General features: G+C 37.7%; 1 protein-coding gene across 1 annotated transcript in view; it reads right to left on the bottom strand.

Moving 5' to 3' along the window:
* The window catches only part of mical3a (microtubule associated monooxygenase, calponin and LIM domain containing 3a), a 79,607-nt gene extending 58,070 nt beyond the window's left edge, over positions 1-21,537 (bottom strand). Inside the window, exons 1-6 of the mRNA XM_079620021.1 lie at positions 21,088-21,537; positions 1,893-2,270; positions 1,539-1,746; positions 967-1,083; positions 694-795; positions 258-413 (exon numbers count right to left, since the gene is read on the bottom strand). Of these exons, the coding sequence (XP_079476147.1) occupies positions 258-413; positions 694-795; positions 967-1,083; positions 1,539-1,746; positions 1,893-2,168 (859 nt within the window). The 5' untranslated portion in view covers positions 2,169-2,270; positions 21,088-21,537. The remainder of the gene's footprint in view (positions 1-257; positions 414-693; positions 796-966; positions 1,084-1,538; positions 1,747-1,892; positions 2,271-21,087) is intronic.
* Positions 21,538-22,934: the final 1,397 nt, after the last annotated feature.

The raw sequence follows: 22,934 nt of genomic DNA, 5'->3' as shown, positions 1-22,934 counted from the left end.
GTTCTGCTTTTCTGTTTACAGAAATGCTCTAATTTTGGAATAAAATATTAAGTGACCTTTTTGTCACTTGTAATAAAGCTTACTTATTAGTGAAATTATTAATATCGTGGAATGGTAATTATTGACTTTAGCCTGGAGTTATGGCTCTCAATATCGCAATATATATCGTTGGGGAAAAAAAATATCGCAATGTAATTTTTTCCCAATATTGTGCAGCCCTACTCCTGATACATCTTCAAAAAGAGTGCTTGTTTTACCTGTGGCTTCTCTAAGGTCCTGAAAGAACTTCTGGTTGAAGATGAAGGCAACTCCACTGATCTCTTCCACCTTTGCCTCTGCAGTCGTGTTGCGGTTAATGAAGTTTGCTGTGATGGCGATAGCAAGTTTGCCCCTGAACTCCTTCCTCCTGAACCCTGGAGAGACAGGATAAACATTTATAAGAATTCACTTTTATTAATGTCACATTTTACAAGAATTAAACGTATTAGGCTACATAATTTCTCCTAAATAAGCAGAATGATTTAAATGTATCATTCATGCCCGCAGGATAAACCGAGTGGGGCGAGTTACACGCCGAGGTTTGTTCAAGTCCCTTAGCACACACCACTAATTATTTTTTTCATGTCAAGACAAGAACCAAAGATTTAGAGAGAACATTCTCAATTTTCAACTATATTGAAGTGATATTCTCACCTGACAGTGTGTTTCTCCTCCCATCAGCCCCAATTATGACATCAAACTCTAGCTCATTGACTGGATGTGTTCTGGGGTGGACCTCGGCTCTCCACCCAATTCCTGAAAAACCAACAGCATGTTCAGCGATGACAGACAAGTCCTTTCTCCACAAGACTTAGTGTCTATTCAGGATATGCCTCTATAGAACGACCAGTATTTATGTGGAAAAGAAAACAAATGAATGGAACAGCTAAATTTCAGCATGGAAAGAACACAAGAACGTGATCTTACTCTCATTCTCTTGGTCTTCTGGTGGCTCAATGAGGCCTTTGAACTCCACATTGACATGGATCTCGATGCCAAGAAGAAGAGCTACCTTCAAGAGCATCAGCTGCAATTGGCGAATACCTGGAGTAAGATAATTCAAAAACATAGACCCGTTTATCATCCGACTCAACATGTGGACCAGACATTCTAGAGGAGTTTCTCTAATTAGATGCATCACTTCCGCAAGACGGTCAATCCAACAACACACACATCCAAGTACTTTTTCTTCTTGGGCAAAACTGTTATATCTTGCTGGCAAAGTTTAAAGACTTTGTTTTGGCAGGTTTTCCCCAACACATCCCACAAGGATTACATGAGGAGGCGGCAATTGAATGTCTGGGATGCATCAGCACATATTAGCATTTACACCACACTTGATAGGAGTCCCTGAACACCTACAAAGGTGGTTTGAGTCTCCATGGTGCACCGTAACACATTTACATTTAGTGCTGTAATGGGATCATCTGTAATGGATGTCTGTATTGTAAAGGTTAATTTGTCTCTAAAAGAAAAAAATTGTTTGATATACTACTCACTGATATGGTCGATGGCTCCAGCACAAAACTTGCCGTAGAACTTCTTGGCTCCAAGACCCCTCAGATCCTGAATGGTGTAAGGCCAAAGATGGAGCACATTGTTTCTGGAGAATGCATCCCTCTTCTCCAACAAAACCACCTTGGCTCCAAGGAAGCCCAGCTCTATGGCTGTACGTAAACCACATGGTCCAGCTCCAATGATCAGACACTGAGAAACACAATCCACAAAGAATAAAAACCAAATCATCAAGCAACATAAAAACGATCTATTTTGAGCAAAATTAGAACATTGAAAGTTTGAGAACTAGGCTAGTAACCAAAACACTCTCCTACACCCCAGGGAAACTTTCATACCTTGGCGTTGGCACAGGCCCTTCCTTTTTTGTATTCTTTGTGGCTGGCGCGCTTGTCTAATTTGGCCCAGAGGGCTTTGGCTTTCCAGTAGTTGAGCTTGGACTTGAGTTTGTGGTAGAACACACGGTATTCATTGGGCTTGAGTTCCAGGAAGTCACAAAGCTCTTGAAAAGCCTTGACAGTGCCTTTGAAAGTGGTGGCCTGGACGAAGCGGTCAAAGAGCACATGGGACTGATTCACCCCTTCTCCCACCGCATTGACGCCTCCATCTCCCATGGTCTCTTGACCCGATAAGCAGGGATTATGGGACAAGCCCCGTCCAGGTCACTCAGAGTCTGTCTGTTTTCGATTCAACTTCCGCCATATGCCATTTTCACCCTGAATGAAGAAAGAAGAAACGATTTGTCAAACATTTTATGTAGAGCGCTATGGCACACATGGAAACACACATAACTTTGCAGAAGTAAAAATCTTTTTCATTGTCAATATTTTGGATCAATCTGAATGTGTCTTAAGTTATGAATAAGAGTGAATCACTTTGTTTAACAGCTTACCATTTTAAAACAATAGATGTTTTTGTCAATGATAAATACAAGGCTGACCTCTACCAATTACTGCAACTATATTTTGAAATGTTCAACCTAGCATAACCTTGCATTGCAAGACAACACAGCATGGATTTAACAGAAAGGAAGAGATATGGAAGCTTCTGGTATAGTTACAGAAACAGACATTACTATAGTATGATCTACAATGAAGTAGCTATATCAGAGGAAATAAATATCTAGACACTCTAATTTTAGTTTCAATGATCTAAACAGAAGTTAAGTGATTAATGACAGAGAACTGCTTCATGATTAATTTATATAAAAGTAAGCTCAAGTCATTAAAGGGGTGGTTCAGGATTTTGGACATCGGACCTCATTTTCAAGTTAGCCTGGTTGTTATTCATCAGTGGAGAGTTTTCAAAAATGTTCATCCAGTCCTTCCAGTTGCATAGTTCGCTGGTGCTAGGCTAGTGCGAGTCAACGGTATTTGCTAGCCTGCCATTAAAAACAGTTTACCCACTTCACAGTACACCAAAATCAAATAAATTATAACGCCAGACTGTCGATGTAAACGTCTGTTGAGAGAATAATGTTAGAAATCAAACTACCCTTTCATCGCATTGCAATAGTTAGGCTATACTTTGTTCCCTGTATTTATTAGCACAGTCTACAGCAGCGGCGGACTGATATTAAGTTACCTAGGCAACCGAGAGAGCCGGTCGACATGACAATCACGCAAGTGTATTTACCTGCCACTGACACTCATCAATACAGAAGCAGAGTATATTTCACGAAAAAATCAACATAGGACTATGGCCACGTTTGAAAGCCATGCCAATGTTTCAGACTTTGGAGACGATGAAGACGAGGAATGTGTTTTATTCAACGAACCGTACATGTATGAGTTGGAATACACAGATGAAGAACTAATCGAGATGGATGTTAAAAGGGCAGAAAGAGAAATAATGTCTGTAGAGACAGCAGCCGCTGGAGATGCCGTAGAGAATTCCTTAGTTTACAATCGAATGTTTCAATATCGTTGTTCAAGGCTACTATTAGCTAGCTAGACGTCCCAACTGTAGTGCGCTTCTGTTCTGTGTTTACTTTTCGGCGCAGAACTACTAACCGGAGCAAAGTAAAATTTTGCTGCTGCTGAGAAACTAGTTCCTGTAAATGTAATGCGATCATTGAGATGCTCTCAATAGACATTTACATTGATAGTCTGGAGTTATAATTTATTTGCTTTTGGTGTACTGTGGAGTGAGTGGGTAAAACTGTTTTTAAATGGCAGGCTAGCATATACCGTTGACTCGCGCTAGCCTAGCACCGGAAAACTATGCAACTGGAAGGACTGGATTCAATTTTTGGAAAACTGTCTCCACTGATGAATAACAACCAGGCTAACTTGAAAATGAGGTCCGATGTCCAAAATCCTGAACCACCATTTTAAGATATCACTTTATGTTTCTACAGAGCAAGAACATTATACAGAACATTATATAGGGGCCTAGGCCTAATGCAGTTAAGTAAAACAAGTCTATGAAACAGGTTTTAAAAGTTAACACCTTTTCCCAACATAGTAGGCTGCCAAAAACCTTGCCTGGAAAATTTCACATAGCCTAAAGGACATAGAAGCTCTAATAAAGACTTGGCATTAAAGAGCTGAAAATGCCCCATGCCCTTATCTGAGAGTCAGTGACCACGGAAGTCTGATGAACGCACAGAAACCCAAACAGGAAATACTGAACTATTGGAAGTCTGTGCATTCTACTGTGAACAAGACACCCAAGATATGATAAATAAACAAACTGCATTGCTGCATGCATGATTATCAAAAACCCTATTGCTGACACTATGTCCTACTCAGGTGTGAAATAGTCTTGCAAAGCCAAAGTTGTATCAGTATGTTCCTCTTTAAACCTTATTCTGGTCAAGAACTGGCCATTCTTCAGATGGGATGAGACGACCTGATTCTGACCGACATGTAAAGCAACCAACCAAAGTTTATTTTGCACTTAAACTGTGAGAGAGTCTCACAACAAAATGCCACATTCTTCTATTCCCATTTGCCAACAAAGAAAACAAGGCATAGAAATGCTGATAACCAGAGATTTCGGCAATGTGCTAGAGTGCAGGAAAGTTTTCTGAAAGAGGAGAGAGGAAGGGAAACAATTTTTAAGTATCATTTTCCAAGATGCTCTAAAGACATGGAGAGAAAAGAATGCTGAGCAATCAAAAAAAAAAGAGATACATAATCCAGACCCATCTAAAAAAAAAAAAAAAAAAAAAAAAAAAAACCACATTTAGACTTTAGCCTCTCAATTGGGCAACTGAAAATGACCACACAGCTAGCTGTCATCAACTGAAATAGACCATCTAAAATATCACAAATTAGCAGTTTCTCATGGCCAAGGACATGTACACGCACACAGTCCCATTTAAACAAACTCAGCCTCACACAGACTGCTAAGGTGTGGTCTGGATGAAGGAAATCTCCACCTCACAGAAAGACGATGAAAGGGAAGGTAGGTGAAGGGTTAGTGTGAGGGCCCTTTCACTCGGTTCCAGCTCTAGTCTGCTGTGAAAACACACTCCTGACCTCACTGCTCTGAAACTGCTGTGCCAGCGGTCAGCGCAACACCACGGCCAGCCACTGAAAGACTCGGTGTCACAAAGCCACAAGACGTGATGTAATGACATTGTCCTCGCGTTTTCATAATCGTGAAATTTTAGCTGACAATTGAATGTAAAACAAATAATTGCAATTAAAATAAAACCGTACCTGGGGTGTTAGTAAAAAACTATTCAATATATTAAACTAACAATAGAATGTAGCCTATGCCTTTTTAGGGTTTTATAATAAAATTTGACATTGGATAAATAATATTATATTATATTATATACCGGTATATATTAAACAAATGGATTTCACAGTCATGAAGTATTTCGTACTTTCACTAGCCTACACGTCAGGCTGTTGCATTGACTTTGAAAATTGGAAAGGCGTGTGAATGCACTACTGAGGCAGATGGATCTGGTTACCCGTTTCCTCTCTCCATAACCCTCTGACATGATACTAATGCTTCAAATGGATATACACTTTTTTGCACGGCAGCAGTCATGTAAACAAATACGATGCTGAAATACATTGACGGTCAAAGTACAGCTCAATTAACAAAGATTGCTAAATGAAAGAAAAACTGTTTTCTTTTGAAGGTGTGCAGAAACTGAACCTCATAGGACAAATATAGATTCATGCGGCTTTACTTCTGTCGGCCCCTGAAAGCCGAGAACCTCGGCACGCATATATGATATCAGAAACCCTCAGCGGCGAAGCTTGGGTAACACTGACTAACCTGTTTAAAGCCCTCAAGTAGTTACAAGTGAGGAGACTGACTCCTGAAGAGCATGGGAAAGAAGCTGGTTTCACATATAGCCAATATACACGTGTACAAACACCACATGGTCGCTCAGACATAAGACCCACAGAACCGGCATACTTTATTCACATTTTCTGTGTTGATGGTGGAGGAAAAACCTGCAGAAATCTGTGGAGTGGATTTAAATGAAGCTGAAACCATTATTTAAAAGATAAAAGTGGCAAGGATGTGTAGAAATTTGAAAACAACAGCAGTTAAAATCATGAAGAAGTCCACTGAGATTATATGGAATTCTGTGGATTCCTTTGCAGGAGAACTAGCCATAAGAAGAGAAGGAAGCATGACCATCTGCATGTAACTAATACAACCATACAGGTATTGTCAAACATGGGTCTAATTCTATGGAGATCATTTATAGAGGCTGCATTTGTTTTGGCACTAGCCTAATGTGGAAGCATTGTTTATATTAATACATTTAAATAATAGCCTAAACTAATTAAAAAAAAAAAAAACACAAAAGTAATACAATATTTTTGTTGGATAACTGCAAAAATGTTATAAAATGTAAATTTATTTGCATTAACTTTAATGATTTCCATGACATTTCTATGTCATAAAAAAAAAATTTGAATTTACCATTTTACATGACCGTGAAAACTCAAGGACAAACCCCAGAACATGGATTCATTAATTCCTAAAAAATAATGTTTTCTTGTAGAGACTTCTAAAAGAGAGACTTTGATCACAGCAGCAAACCATCACTAAAAAAAAAAGTCAAAATCTGCAAATGTAAAATCTGTTGTTCCTCACGCTGACTCATGGGTGGATGTGATGAGCCAGGTTACATAACTCTGTAAGGCCCTATATGCACGTTAAAGCTACAGCATAACATAATCTGAACTCCCAGCATGCCTGAACACTTCCAAAACAGGGCCTGCTATAATTGAACAGGTCTATATCCAGTATCTCTTTCACACAGGAAACGCCCACATTTCTGCCATGGTGTGACCTGTCACTATAGGTATATTACATTTCAGTCAGCTTTCTGGCCTGTGTCACACAGCAATGTGGTGGTAATGATATAGTTGCTGCTATGAATACACGCTGAACTTTGTATGACATGAGAGAAACAGAATACAATCACTACGGACATGCTTGCTGATAAACAGCATTACAGAGACACAAGACATACGGAAACAAACCGCAATCTGTTCAAATCTATTCAACACAACAGCAAGAAGACTGAATGAATAACCAATCAGATAAATATACAACCCACCTTCCCTCGCCTGTAACTGTACAGTAGAGGGAATCCAAAGAACTGTTTGGTTCACACAGCACGCCTTCTAAAACAAACACTCATACGCTTGCATCATGCATTTTTTAACTTTATGGAGAGAGATTGTGACACACTCTGGGCTAAAAATAGACCACATTACATGTCTGAATGGACTGTCCAAAAAGCTCTTTCCACACTTCTCTTCATGTCAGAACCCCATATATTTCCAGTATGCTTCCTGTATGGACATGGGAGACATGTCAGAGTTTTAGCTTAAAAATGACTTTATACACAGAGGACTGCATTAACTTCAGACAGCTATTTCAAGGCAATCACACACACACACACACACACACACACACACAAAATAAATAATTCTTAGCTCAGTATTAGAAAACAATATAATATTTATTTTCCATCGTTTAAGATTATTGCTATCCATGACTTTCATATGGAAATCGCATTTAAAAATCAAAAATGTCCATGGTCATCAAAAACAAATATGAAAATTATAAAGTGTGTGTGTGAGCGTGCACGTATGTGTGTGTGTTTATAAACACCCTCTAGACATTGGCATTATATTTTTCAACAAAAATGCTAATATCTAGATTAAAAGGGTAAATCAACAAGCATATCAACATTTAAATATATTTTTCCAGCAACCAGTCTGCTTAAATACACAAAAAAAAATGTGCGTTTAAGATCTGCACAGTCTGCACCGAACGGTTCCGTAAATGTGGTGTCAAACTTTTTTTTTCTTGGGTGAACTATTCCGTTTAATCAGCAAAGCTACAGTTATTGGCCAATTCTGATCATCTCAATATGGCCAGATGTCTGGTGATTAGGGCTGCTGATATCTGAACACTCAAGTCATGATGAGGCAGTAGATGTTTAACTACAGACACAATTTAGATAAACATTCTCGATCTACATTCAGCAGAATGATATCAAGTTCATTATATCTTGCCTTACAATCAAGATGTTTAATTACACTGCTGCTGGTTCCAGGGAAATCATCAGATCACATGCAACATTTCAAAACATGAAAGCTAAAATCACTTTCACATGACAGACCGTGAGGGGCAAGATCAAATATTTTAAGAGCACTAGCCTCAGGAACATACAATGCATAACTCAAATCTCTAGATTTTAATAAACACAGAGAAATAAAAATCACAACCTCCTTGTGCTGGAGGGCAACTCATAATATATTTCCCATTCATTTCTCTTACAGTAAGTCTCTGCACATTTATCTTCAAGTCTCTTTGTTTGGCTGTGATTTTCCTCATCTAAAAACTCCCATGGGAGCGAAGGGGCTTCCTTTACCGTCGCATAAAACATTAGGCTCTGTGCCGCCTATCAAACAGCTGTGATGTCTCCTCCTCCTACAGTGTCTTTCCCTCCAGACAATCAGGTGAGACGGAGTGCTGTCGCTATGGTAACATCACCAAAGGAGTATGACATCATTATACACATGCTGTAATGGAGGAGGGGAGCTAAGCCAACAGAGCCGCATGTGGGCAGGTAAACAAAGCAAACTGATGTGGGCGAGGCAAACTAGGCCAGTATCCACCTGAAATTAGCTGGGTGCTTCCTTTCAAAAGAATGGCAACTGTAGTGAGGCTCCTGATATTTAAAAAAAAAAAAAAAAGAGGTGATCCTTTCAATTGGAGTTACAAAAATGCATGTGTTAATATTACCCAATAATTACTGTCTGTCTGAACACTATCCCCCACACCTCGGTGATGTGTAGTAACTGTGCTCAGAATCCTAAATGGGTGAGCCTAGTTCACCCAAAAATAAAAACGCTGTCATCATTTATTTTCTGTCCTCATGTCGTTTCAAATCGTAAGTAGGGATGCACCGAAATTATATATATATAAAATTGTATTATATTGTATTATATTAACATTAGACTTGATTAAATTAAATTTTATTGAATCTGAATAAAAAAAAATTGCAAGCTAATAAAATAACACAATTGGACAAAATATATTTTTTAAATTTAATATCAATATTACCCTTCATTAATTTGTAGCCTATATGTAACAATCAGATTTAGCAGAGCAACAGTGAACGAGAGGGTGTGTCTTTTACCAGCGTTGCCAGTCGCTTCAAAGTAGTGCATCTTTGGAAGTGGATCCGTTCGCAAAAGTACAATAAAAATGCTGAGCGAGAGTGAAATCTGAGCGCTGAACACTGAGGGGTGGGTCGGCATATATTTTCGGCCTTTTTTCTCTTTCAGCGCATCCCTACCCGACCCGTAAGACTTTGGTTCATCTTCGAACACAAACAAACGTATTATTAATGAGATCTGAGAAATTTCTGTCTCTTCATTGACAGTCCTTACATCTACCACTTTGATGCTTCAAAAAGTTCATAAAGAGATTGTAATCCATCTGAATTGAGGGGTTTCGTCCAAATTTGATGAGACTCGTTTGCTTTATATGATGATGAACAGCAGATTGAATTTAGGATTTTATTCCTACAAAAAAAAACATTGGTTATTGCGAAAGCTCATGAATCCATCAAGATATAAACCAGTTACATTTTGAAGGACTAGTTCAAAACAAACATGTATGGTGTACTGTTTTTCTATGAAACTGAAAAGGGGGCATTTTGAAAAATCTTATTGGAACTTGACAGTCGTGGTCATTATGAACTGTCATTGTATGGAAAAGAAAGAAATTTTGCTTTTATGTTTGACAGACAGAAGAAAAAAAAACAGCAGGGATTGGAACGACATGACAGAATATCCGTGTTTGGGTGAACTATTCCTTTAAATAATCAGTCACCACAGATCATAGTGAACACATAGTTAAGTTCTGTCATCAACCAGCTTTCCATAGCTTACCATTTGCCACACCAAGATTAAAAGACACGGCCTACAAACTGTCTAAACGCAAGCTTCAAAACACAGACTGTATCACAAATAGAGAGAGACACATACTTCATATGAAAATAAGCCACCACAGAAATGCTGTGCCAAGAAAACAAATGCCATATTATGCATGCTAATAAACAGAAGTTTATTTATGAGAACTAATTGAACAAGTTTATTGATGTAGAGTTTTTTTATTTTTTTTTAGGTAAATATGCACAATTTGACATCTTTTTTTATCAAGAAGCAATGTCAATATACAAATGTCACTTATGACCGTATGTGGCCTTACCATTCATTTAAATATTTGGCTTCCTGGATTTATCTGGACATGTTCATATTTACATAGTTATCCATAAATAGAAGTGTGTGGTTGATAACAGACATTGGCAAACAGAATTAAACCAATAATCAAAACACCAAGATTCATTCAACAAAACTTTGCTTGAAATGAATCATTTCCAACAAAAGATTGTCTTTAAGTTTTAGCTTACAAAATGTAGCCTAAGCATCTTATTCTAATTAACTCCCAACAGCTGGAAACGTGTACAGCTGATCCATACAGAGAGTACATCAAACAATACTGCACAAATATAAACACATTTTACAGAAACTTTTACTTTAAAAAAAAAAAAAAAAAAAATTTGAATCTTTTGCCACACTGATTATTACCACAGTAATTAAGCGGCAATTAAAGATTGCTAAACTTGTGCAGACTGCTAGAATTCCAGATTGTTTGGATGGTTGTGGCCAACAACCACAAATTATGCAATAAATTTCAAGGCAAAGGAAACCGTGAGTATTATATCCCCACCGCTCCAATCCATGTTGTCAGGCTTTTAGACTCAAAATTCCTGCTGCAGTAGTTATTTTTGGAAAGCAGCATGATATCCAAAAATCAGATGTTATGAGAAAGAAGCCGTTACAATGGAAGGTTTGGTCCTGCTCAGCCAGGTACAAAGACATGCCCTAGTAAAACTTTAAAAATGACGATTCATTGTTGTTCATAACTAAAGAATCTCATTCATGAAATGCAGACATCAAAATGGAAATAATTTGCATATAAACTTGCAATTGAGAGAAAAAGTTAGAATTGTGGTATAAAAAGTCACAATGGTATTATTCTGTGTTGGAAAAAAAACCCTGCAAACTCAGAAATCCAAGAAAAAAAATTAATTGTGAGAGATAAACTCCCAATTGTGAGGGGGAAAAAGGCAGAATTGAGATAAAGTTGAAATTACCTTTTTTATTCCGTGGCAGAAACAAGCTTCCATAGCAATGTCATTCAACCGCGACAATACAAAATGTTTACTCTGTCTGTTAGGTTTCATTAGAAATGTAAATTACACTAGACACACCTTTCACAGACTGAAACTGGCAGAGGAAACGAGCACGTGTCGTCTTACATATCATCTCTGCCATGAGCAGAGCAAACAGAAGCGGTAGTTACTACGTGACTGCGCACAGTTTCCTGAAACAGACAACAGGGCTGTAATCCCGTGAATACGGCATGCTGATCTAATCCCACGCGCTGAGGGTGGGGTTAACCCTTACTCGCTGGGTAAACAAGACTCCAGACAGCAAAGAGGCAAGACCGTCACTGACCCAGACCTGCCAGAGCCTTGGCTTTATGCGTTAATAAATGACAGCACGCATACAGCTGCAAGTCTGCAACCCTATGAGATTGACAGTTAAATCAGTGAACAACATACCTACATACAAGTGAGGAAGTTAGTGTCCTTAAAGGAATAGTTCACCCACAATTGAAAATTATATCATTATTTACTCAATCCCATGTGACCCATGTGACTTTCTGTAGTGCAAAACAAAAGGAAAAGGATTGTTTTTATTTGTTCAGTTACAATAGGGGCTGAAGCTCCCAAAATAATTTATTATTATTATTACTTTAAATTAGGCTACTTATTTTTTAAATACATAACATGCATCAATGATGATAGAATTTTTGTGTAAACTATTACTTTAACCAACAATTTAGGTTAAATTATTAGATTAAATACCACTATTCAAAAAATATATATAACTATTATGGTCCTTTGCTGGGAATTCAATTAATCAGAATTACGTTAATTACTATTTTACAAACTTATAAATTAGAAATAGAAACTTTGTGAAACTTTGACTTCTTCCACTTGCCCACAATGAGGTTCTAATGTTAGAACATATCAACATTTAAAAAGTATAAGAAGCAACTTCTACACATATTTATGTTTTATACGCTTTTATAGCCAGTGTAACAGGTGCACATTAAAAAAATGTGCAAGAGAACCATAAATTAATTTGTGTAGTGATAAAGTATTTTTTGTCACTTTCAACAAATCCGCATATGGAACACCTGTTTGCACTGCAATAGAGACAAATAATTGAAAAGGATTTAAACAGCACTGAGTATTGTTAAACTCAGAATGTCCATCTTGTAATTAGGTCCTATCTAATAATTATTATTATGATTCCAACAACATGACATAAATGCAGCATGACATACCTATAATTAACACCTTAACATTTCACACTCAAACAGAAAAGCGAGAGTCCATGAGAAGAAACTGTCGTACTGGTTTGACAGCTTATCTTCTGCAAACAAACAATAAACAGGCAGGCAGTAAGCAGTGGAAAGCTTTACATTATTCCAAACACTGACATTGAAGAAGTTATACACACTCCCATTCCTTTGCATGTTTGTTTAATTCATTATTTGGCTAATTTCATTGAACATTTGGCTATAAATAGGAATGTAGTTTTAGCTAATTCATTCCACAGCTAAATTCAGATTGCAGATTCAATGTGGGCATATCGGCTATTACATTAGTTGTCATTAACTTCTGGAAAATTACAACATGGAATGTAGTAACTCCAATATGAGCAGCTTCTGAGAAACTTTAGAGAACTTATTTTTGGCCAAGCTTCTGCAGTTTGAAACCTTCCCATAACATGAATGGTATACTTCAACATGTGTGATCTCTCGCACCTTTAACTACGCCAAGGGACAGAGGATGGATTTCTCCTGAAACGCTGGTGACCAACCTCCATGGTTCAAATCTAACATTTTAAGGAGGGAGGGGGGGAAAAAAAGTGCAAAACTGGCCTGAAGTCAGCAGCTTGCGTCAACCGAGCAGAGGAAAAGGGTGGACTCCAAGTGTGAATGGAATACAAAATGTGCTTCAATAGGCCTGTAACCCAAAACTCACACAGATGCTAAGCACTTCAATGGACTTTCATTAGAAGGAAAAGAGACACATACTGAATTACATTATAATCCGACAGCAATTTCACAAACTATAGGTGATGGGTGGAATAAAAGCTTATTTTGCGGAGTCAACGAGAGGACAACTGCAAAAAGATTGGAAACTGATCTTAAAAGGAAGACTGGCTCACTACTACTATCCCAAAAGCACATATGAAAACAAAACAAAGGTGAAAAGTACAGTGACTCACATAGGAACGGTTCACATCACCCACAGGATGAAGGTTCGTTTCAAGTTACTTGTCTGAGATAAGATACTTCTGAAGTCCATATTAAATGATTCATTTATTTCATTCAAATGACTCATTAAGATTGCTTAAATCATGCAATGATAAAATACCACTCACTGAAAGCTGCAAATATGGCTCCTGCTGAATTTCCACAACTTTCTAATGTCAGTCAAATAGGTGAATTCAGCACGACCATCCCAGTTAACCTATTGCAATACTATAGCCTAGTACTTCGTCTAAATAAATTAAAAAACAAACAAACTAAAATCAAATGAAAATCATCACAAAATTATAATGTACGTACAATATGAAAAAATAATAATAATTAAATGTATTATTTAGCTACATTAACCTTGTTGTAAATTATTAGTTTTTAAAGATTAATGTTTAGATGACAACAAAGTTAATTACTTTTAATATTAATCTAAATCTAAAAAAAGTAATGACTGGAGCATACACAATTAGATATCCAACATCAATTTTGGTGTCAATATTAAATTTGGCGGAAAAACAACAACATTATAGGCTACATTAAAAAAAAATCCCGTTTGCTGACTCAACAAATCCAGCAAATCAAAATAATTTCCTCCAGACAAGAGTTCCACAGCAAACGTAGTGGCAAAGGAACCAACGCTTGCAGCCAAAACCAACAGAACGATGACTGTATCACTGGGTCCTGAAGGAAATCACCATTGTGTCTCTCTGGTCTGGACTCTTCCAAATAAACAGCTTGTGTGGAGACGGTCGCTTAGGAGGTGTAGATGAGGCGGCAGTGAGAGGAAGGAAGAATCCTTTGCCAGTCACTTTGAAGTGAAATTTGGGCAGAGCGTGGCGGCACCCTGGCACTGTAACATCTTATCAGAGTAAGACACACAGACATACTGGGAAATAGACTGGTCGAACAGTCATCAGTGTTTTTCACCTCTTCTGCTTTTAAGATAAGGGCCAAACAGGGTCTGTGGAAACTTTAAAAACTGAAGCCAGCCTTTAAAAGTTATTTTACCCAAAACTAAACCTTATGTCATTGTTTTCGCACCCTGTCATTCCAAACCCATGATCTTCTTTCTTCCATCCATGGAACACAAAATCAGAAAAATGCTGTCAGTATTTGCAGGGCAGAAAAGAGCAAGCTGGTCTATATAACTCATGGGGTTTGAACGACATGAGAGAGTAAATGATGTCAATTTAAGTGGGTGAACTATCCATTTAAAGACAAACAGGAAACGAAAGGCCAAGTGAAATTGGTGACTGAGGTGGTAGCTAAACAAGCAAATTTAATCTAATGTTACTATTTGGGAACCACCTGAGATCTAACGTGATATAGTAAAAACCAAAAATTGTTGCCACTCTTAAACTAATTGTTAAAACAATGTTGAAATGAGCCACCACAGTCATATAAAAATATACAAAATAACACAAAGTGAAATAAAGTGGGGTTATAGAAACAACAGTTACCATGTGAACCACTTGAATAGGCTACTCAATACAAACAAAACTGTTAATGAAACATTGAAACTGCTCCTGGCGAAGAGAACGAACATTAAACCTGCATGCAAATCCTTCTCAGGTAACACATACGTACCATTTATTGGCATTTTACTTTTATTTCGTGACTTAGCCTACTAATTTACAACGTACGTAACGAAGTTGCGTGCTCGTACTGTAGTTTCTTTTGAGCTTTATAGTGAAGCGATACACAGCCGCCACATTAGCGTGTGCAATGGAAGAGCCTTTTTTCAGCGTACACAACGTCTCTGGTAGTTAGTTAATTGTACTGGGTTCTCTGAAGTAGTCATGATTCGCTTCTCACAACATAACATGCACGCAGAATAATGTAAGTGGACTTTGTTTGTAATTGCATCTTTGAACAATTATATAAATCGCGGCATCCGTAATCGTGATTAGAAATTCAATTAGCCTAATTGTGCAGCCCTACTGTGTGTAACGGGTTTAAATGGAATACCCTAAGCCCTGGATCCATTGGAATCTGGAAATTTGGAATAGGAACATTTATTAGGCCATTTACAGGGTTTTTTTCTTTATAAATTTGTTTACCACACCATTTTATAAGCCTGTGTGTATGGGCTGTTCAAAAATTAAATATAAAGTAATATAAAATATTATTTATATAAACTACTAACTAAGTTTAAAAAAAAAGTCAGCTTAAGGTAGCTAGCTACAACAAGTATTGGGCTAAATGTGGTTAAATGAAATAACTCCAATAGTTGTGTGGGGTGGGGGTAAATTAAGCGCGACAAGCTGTGACGTCACAAGCGTGTGGCATTGTGGTCCATGGATCCGCCTGAAGTGTACATATTTAGTAGATTCGCTCACTCGGTCAAAATCGAGTGAGCGAGGGGAAGTACTTAGGGAAGTTACAAGTGTAGGCTATGTCTAAAAGTGGAGTTGAATGCAGCCTGACAGTTGGAGGGGATGTTCTACCCAAGCCGTCAAACTGACGTCATCACAGAACATTTTCAGATTTCGATTAAAGATTACAAAAACAATTATTAAGGGTTCAAGCATGAAGTGTTGAAACCCTATTGTAAATTGCTTGGTGAATTAACTTTCACGGATGAATTCTTCACCACAAGACAAGAGGCAACTTTGATTTCCTGTCGTCTTTAATGCAGTACAGTAGTAGGATGATGTCTTTGAAAACACACTTGCACAGATAAAAAGAGTGAAGGTTGGAATGTGTCATTTCTCCACAAGTTGCACCAAACAAACTGCAAAAAAAAGAGATTCTTCTTTCCAAACAGGTTTCCCTTACACTCCCCCTGATTGGACAATCAGTCCCGTTGCGTTTAGCACCAAAACTCATGCCACTGAGAACTGAACTATGTGCTAAAGCTGTTCTGGATTGTAACACTAAAACTTGTTAAAGAAAAAAAGAGAGGTTCCTTAGAAGCCAAAAAGACTTTTGTGGCACTGATTGATCACCTTCTTCGGTTCAGGGGTCTTTTCAAAAACAATCGAACATTCCTCATTCCTAAACAAACATCCTTTTCACATTAATCTCATAAAATCACAAAGACATTTCAGTAGGAACTACATTATTTTATTATCTAGTTTTTGCCCATAACACAAATGTTAGGTTAGAACTTAGAATATCTGTAATAAAGCAAAAAAAAACTGACATGTTTCCTATTATTCCAGCAGCAAACAACCAAACCGTTTCAAACAGTCACTGAAAAACACGCTGGAACGTCTCTGGCATCTTTTGTGACTCATTAGATTCCAGAGATGGAATGGATTGGATTCAAAAATCAACAGATGCAGTGACAGTGAGCTAGAGGAAGAGCAACAAAGTTATCCTAATTTAAAATGGTCTTTCCATTAGAGGTCCAAGAGTCCTCTGCCAATCTAAAGACAACCAATTTATAAATATAAAATGTACAACAATATATCAGGCCGTGTGCTACATTGTCAAATTTAACATGATGAGTTTAAAAAGCATTCCGGGTGCATTGTATGCATCCATAAAAAGCATTTACCATATGATAAAATTTGCACTAAGTTATATAGCTAGATATTCTTATCTCTGATAGCACAGATAAAAAATAAAAAAAAATCACAAGGAAGATAAGCTTGATCAGTCTAGTGATTATTCTACTTTCAGAAAACAAGTATATAGGCCTAACCATTCCAAATTCATAACTTTGAAAAGATTGGGAATTTTTTTAAGGAAAAAAAAAATATGCACACATTTCGATTTTAGGAAAGACATGATTCAGATATATAAATAATAAATAAAACAATAATTAATAAGTAAAATAATCTTTATAAATTACATGCAAAATTTCACTTTTTATGAACAATTTAATTTAATAGAAAACACTCAAATCTAACACATTCACAAATTCACACTCATTCACAAGTGTGCTTCCCTGGGAGTACACTGATCCATTTAATTTCACTTCCGTGACATTTCCGTTACAACCTCTGGCAAAGCCAGAGCAGAATTTGAAAATCAAAAATGTTGGCAATAAATCCCTGCAGAACCAAGACCTAAACAATACTGCCAAAGTTGCAGACATCGCCTTTTATGGCCAACCCAGTGCCCAGACACCCAGAGCATGATCTTTCACTGTCTGCCAGTTTGGATTCGGAAACAAGAACTCTGCATTAAATACATCACACCGGAGCGCCAAAAAAGAGGTAAATGTTACTTTACTATAGTTTAACTGGTCACAGTTGAGTAGATCTACTCCACAGTCATTTCATTCCTGGTTCCCAGTTTTAAAAAAACAAACAGCCTCTCACACACTGATGGTTGATGTTAGAAAGTCAAACATCTAATCTAATCTAAGACTTGCCAAAATAATCAGCTGGTTTGAGCTGAGTCAGCAAACCAGTCTTTGTCTCTCTGGTTTCACACTGACCTGACTATGAACAAAGACACTAGGACGATTCATAACATCTGTTACTTTATAACCTTCTCAATAACATTCACAACTAAATTATAACATTAAAATATGGCAATCTATGTTGAAATACTAAACTTACCCATAAACCCTTACCAATTGAATGTAAACAGCATGCGTGCAATGCATCACCTAAACATCAAGATCAAATCAATACAAAACATTAGTGCCACATACAATCAGGGTCTTCATGGAGTGGACAAAAGGCTTTTGCCCAAAATAGAAATGTGGGTCAGCAAGACAGAGGTCAGATTAAAGAGTCTCAGTCAAAGCCAAGTTGCTACATTTATCTTATGAGTGGTCATGGGCAAACATCAGAGCATTATGAGATTATCAGAAGCGAAGGTGATGATGCAACAGTAACCTGGCTTGTTCAGTGTGGACATACATATTTCTCCCTAAAAGACCAGAGGAATCCTGCATTGAATGCAGCAGTCTAAATAAGCACATCCATAATTCATTAAGATCATATTTCACAGTTACATGAGAAGTGTGTTGTTTTTGTCCATCTTTTGGTAACACTAACAAACATTATACAGATTAGGCTAGTTATTGTACATTAGTCCCACGTGTCAATGTATGTACACTGACTAATGAGTTATTTAATACTGTTAATTCAAGCTGTGAAACACAAAAGAGGTAAGGCATTTTGACAGACTCAAGTCACCATTCGCTTTCTCTGTATGGAAAAGAAGCAATGTATGGGAATGGTGACTGAGCCTGTCTTTCAGCGTAGTCCTCTTTTTGTGTTCCAGAAATAGATATAAGTTTGCAACAACATGGAGTTAAAGGGACCATTTTTTATGGGTGAACTATTCATTTAATACGTTATAATAAAATGTAAACAAACAGTCGTTCGTTTATTTTGCCGGAATGTAACGTTATTATAGCCTACACGACGGACAGCTTCGAATTTTGTTATGAAACGAAACGCTAATCAATCGTTGAAACTGAGTCTAAATAACAAATGACGACAGGCTTTTAATATTATTCTAATGTTGGTCACTGTGTCAAGATTTAACCATCTCCGTAAGAGAGTTTGATGCATTGATTACACGATCTGAACGATTCGCTCGGGAATCGGACTGAATTGGACCGAGCCGTTCTCCAGTTAACAACTCACTGATTCAATGAACCGAGAACAGAGGGAAAGATATTTTCAATCATGTCTGATACGCAATGAACCGACAACTGATAACTGAGCTGATTCTAAGAAGAGCATGGATGGAGTGAACCGAGGATTTGACAGATGGGACGAAATGCAAGTTACTTTAACACCAGAATCGCAGAAATGTTGCAAATAAAACGTTCTGGGAACGGGTTTATGAGAACAGAGAGATGGATACACAAGTACCTTACATGAATTTAGTATTGTGTCATGCAAATTACTTTGTTATTATGAGCAGAACCATGAATGAATCACCTGCACCAAACTGAATTGGGTCACATAAAAAATTTATTCAAAAAGCAACCTTATTAATAAAGCCTAATCGACAAAAAAAACGAATTAAACATAAATTATGGACCGTTTAAAAGAAGAATAACAAAGGCAATTCAATCGGTTTTTGACCCGGTTCTTTGAAACGAACTGTTCAAAAGAACCGGTTCGGTTAAAAGAATCGGACTTTCCACCACCAGACAGTCAGCAAAGTATAGAGCATCACAGTCCCGCCCACAGCCGGTGCCGGAAGTAAAAATTCAATACAATTTCTCCATAGACATTTGGGGTATAAGCCATAAAAACGTAACCATACATGGTAGACTTAAAACCAGCAACGGCTGTACTAAGCGATTGTATATGCTCATATAAACGCCAAAAGTTCATGGGGCACTAACCTTGATTTGAGATAAATGCCTTTTATTCGCGATGTCTTGGATAAGTACTTCATTACCCACAATCCTAAACAATCCCACAATCCCTCAGTGATGCATCTGATTGGTGGATGTCGTGTAAACCCCGCGAAGGTCAGAGCGTTGCCATGGAAGCAGGACTCTAACAGTAGAGACCAGAGCCCGTCTGAACGGAGTGTTTTCTTTAGCGGAAGCCATATAAATAGTTTTAAATCAATACATTCCTTTTTAAATTAATATTTTGTGTTAAATTATTTATTTATTTGGTAGGTAGCCATGTAATAAGCGGGATAATGTATAGCGAGTTGGTTGTTATAGCGAATACAACCTTCAGGCTTCGCTTCGGGCTCATAATCAGCCTTTCGCGAGTTGTATTCGCTATAACAACCTTTACATTATCCCTTACTTATCGTTCACTTTAGATAGGCTACTGTAGCCTTCATATGGTATGAGTCATATCAAGCATTTTATGATGCCACTGTCAAAACAATATTAAGCCTAGGCATAACGTTACCTCTTCATGCATTTACTGAACATTTATGTAATAATTCATGGCAAGTTAATAAACTGAATATGACGGTCCAAGAGCAGACCATGCACCGGTCCATGCATCAGACCGGTGGCGCTGTGCACTTTCTGGTTTGCTGACCATCACTTTTTAATTTTCACTTGTTGTGGATATTAAGAAAATACATAAAATGTTATTACAATTAAGGATGAACTATAACATCATGAAAATGAGCATGGACCTCAGCCTGTCCTGTCAGCTGAGTGTCCTGTGTCATAAAGGGCTTTGAAATAAACACACAAACTAGCGTTACACACTGACTGAACACACGTGTGTTGATGACTGAGCTGCACCATGTTGCTAACGCTATCGTTAACCGCTTTCACACACGCACACAATATATTATTATTTTTATTTACACGATTATTACTGAAATAACTGCTATTAACTACACATTTACTATATAAAATTCACTCAAAAGGCTCTTTCGCGGTTGGCTTCAGTCGACTTCAGTGAGGCGCGGTGGGTTATGGGATGAGTAGTTCCTTCGCTCGGAAATGAAAATATGTACACAGTCTTGTACCTTTGCCTTTTTTTGGATTTTCTCTTCGTTTTTTTACTCGAAATGATATGTTGTATGCTTATGAGTTCAGCCATAGCTGGTTATCCTCAGACATGCTCTAAAACTCTTTAGATACGGATTTTTCCAAAAGTCAATGGGAGAAATGAATGGGAAATTTACTTCCGGCACCAGAGCCCTCTCGGGCTGTGGGCGGGACTGTGAAGCTCTATTCGTTTCTAAACAACAATCACCGCAGTCGGTGCTTACCTTTATTCATGGATCCTTACAATAAACAATGACACGCGTTTGCCTGTGCACTTCTCCAGAACTAATTTCAAACCGATGACATACTTTTATTCCACGTGTCCGCCTTGAAGTCGTTTCCAAAATCCCACACCAGCGTAAAACATTTTAACCGAAATCCGCAGGTACTAGTTCAGTCCGCCTGGCTGCGTGTGTCCGTTCATACTGCAGCACCAGAAAGGCGCTAATGCGAGAGAAAAGGAGGATCCCACACCATTGAGCAGAAGGGGGGAGGAAAACAGATCCTACGTGAATTCTTTTCTAACGAGTAAACAGGCACGTATGAGATGATTATAGTCCGCAAGGCAATAAAGTATAACTGCGTTTACGTTGGATTTATTCCGCTGTATTTCACTGAAAGCGCACGGCGGTTAAGAAAGAACACTACTTGGCTCCACTCCCCCTACTTTTGGCAGCAATGGGCGGTACACTGCCAAGGTTTAATCTGATTGGTTTGCTCAAATTGACGTCACCAGGCAAGGTCGTTCACAGGTTTTGGGACTCCTCATTTTTATGATCTGTTCAGTTTTAAGACCACATCTACTTCTTTATTTCTGTCGTTAGGGTCAATGACGAATTTAGATTAAATTATAAAAGGGTTATTTAAAAAGAAATGGCATGCTATTAGAAAATATAATCTATAGATTAATGTTGGTTCATATTATTGTTATTCATTATTATTATTATTTATTTATTTTAAGGTAAATTAGGTACATTTTAACTATATACCACCATACGTCCCATTCATTAATCACAGCACATTAAGACAAATGTTTTGTAATGACTAAAAACAAACTTTCATTTATTTATTTTTCAAGAATTTGATATTTAATAATAATTTATAATAATAATAATTTGTTACATTTATATAGCGCTTTTCTGGGTACTCAAAGCACTTTACATGAAAGGGGGGTTATCTCCTCTCACATCATCCAGGGTTACCACCTGGATGATGCGACGGGCCGGCAGCCATATTGCGCCAGAACGGCCATCCCACACCAGCTTACTGGTGGAGAGGAGACAGTGATGAAACCAATCAGTATATGGGGATGATTAGGAGGTCATGATTGACAGAGGCCAAGGGGCAAATTTGGCCAGGATGCCGGGGTTACACCCCTACTCTTTTTCGAAGGACATCCTGGGATTTTTAATGACCACAGAGAGTCAGGACGTCGGTTTAACGTCTCATCCGAAGGACATATTTAATTCCAATTGCAATTGGTCAAGCATTAGTGCTTTTCAGTTTGTTTGCCTAAATGCTAAAATGACTTATAATGGCCTGGTTTCATAGACAGGGCTTAGAATAAGCCAGGAGTAGGCCCTAGTTAAATTAGGATATTTATGTTTTTTTCTAAACGTGCCTTAGACAAAAAACATTGCTGGTGTGCATCTTGAGCAAAAACAAGGGCAAATATGCCAATGTGCAAGATATGTAAGTTGCTTTCATCGAACATGCACTTCTGGTACTATAGGCTTAAAATTGTCTGTGAAAGCGGGCATGTGTCAGCTCTGTCTGGACAGGGAGCAGCCAATGTCATGTGGCGATTTAAACAGCAGTGGTTATGGGTACACTAAACCACTATGACCTCTGGGAAATTTTTACCCAGTCTTTTAGAGTTATAAATGCAAGTTGGTTGAGAAAATTGAGTGTCCCTTGATCCAACCAGTGGGGGGATCCTTGATCATTCTATGGTTTTCTAAACTAAATACAGGCCCAGAAAAGGCGAGGACATCTTATAAAAGTTGTATTTATTTTCTGACAGACAAAGCTATTAAGTTGGTTTCATTGTGTTGACAGGCTTCAAGCTAAG

The sequence above is a fragment of the Phoxinus phoxinus genome, assembly GCF_949152265.1.
Source record: "Phoxinus phoxinus genome assembly, chromosome: 8".
NCBI lineage: Eukaryota > Metazoa > Chordata > Actinopteri > Cypriniformes > Leuciscidae > Phoxinus > Phoxinus phoxinus.
This window is presented reverse-complemented; position numbering and strand designations above follow the sequence as displayed.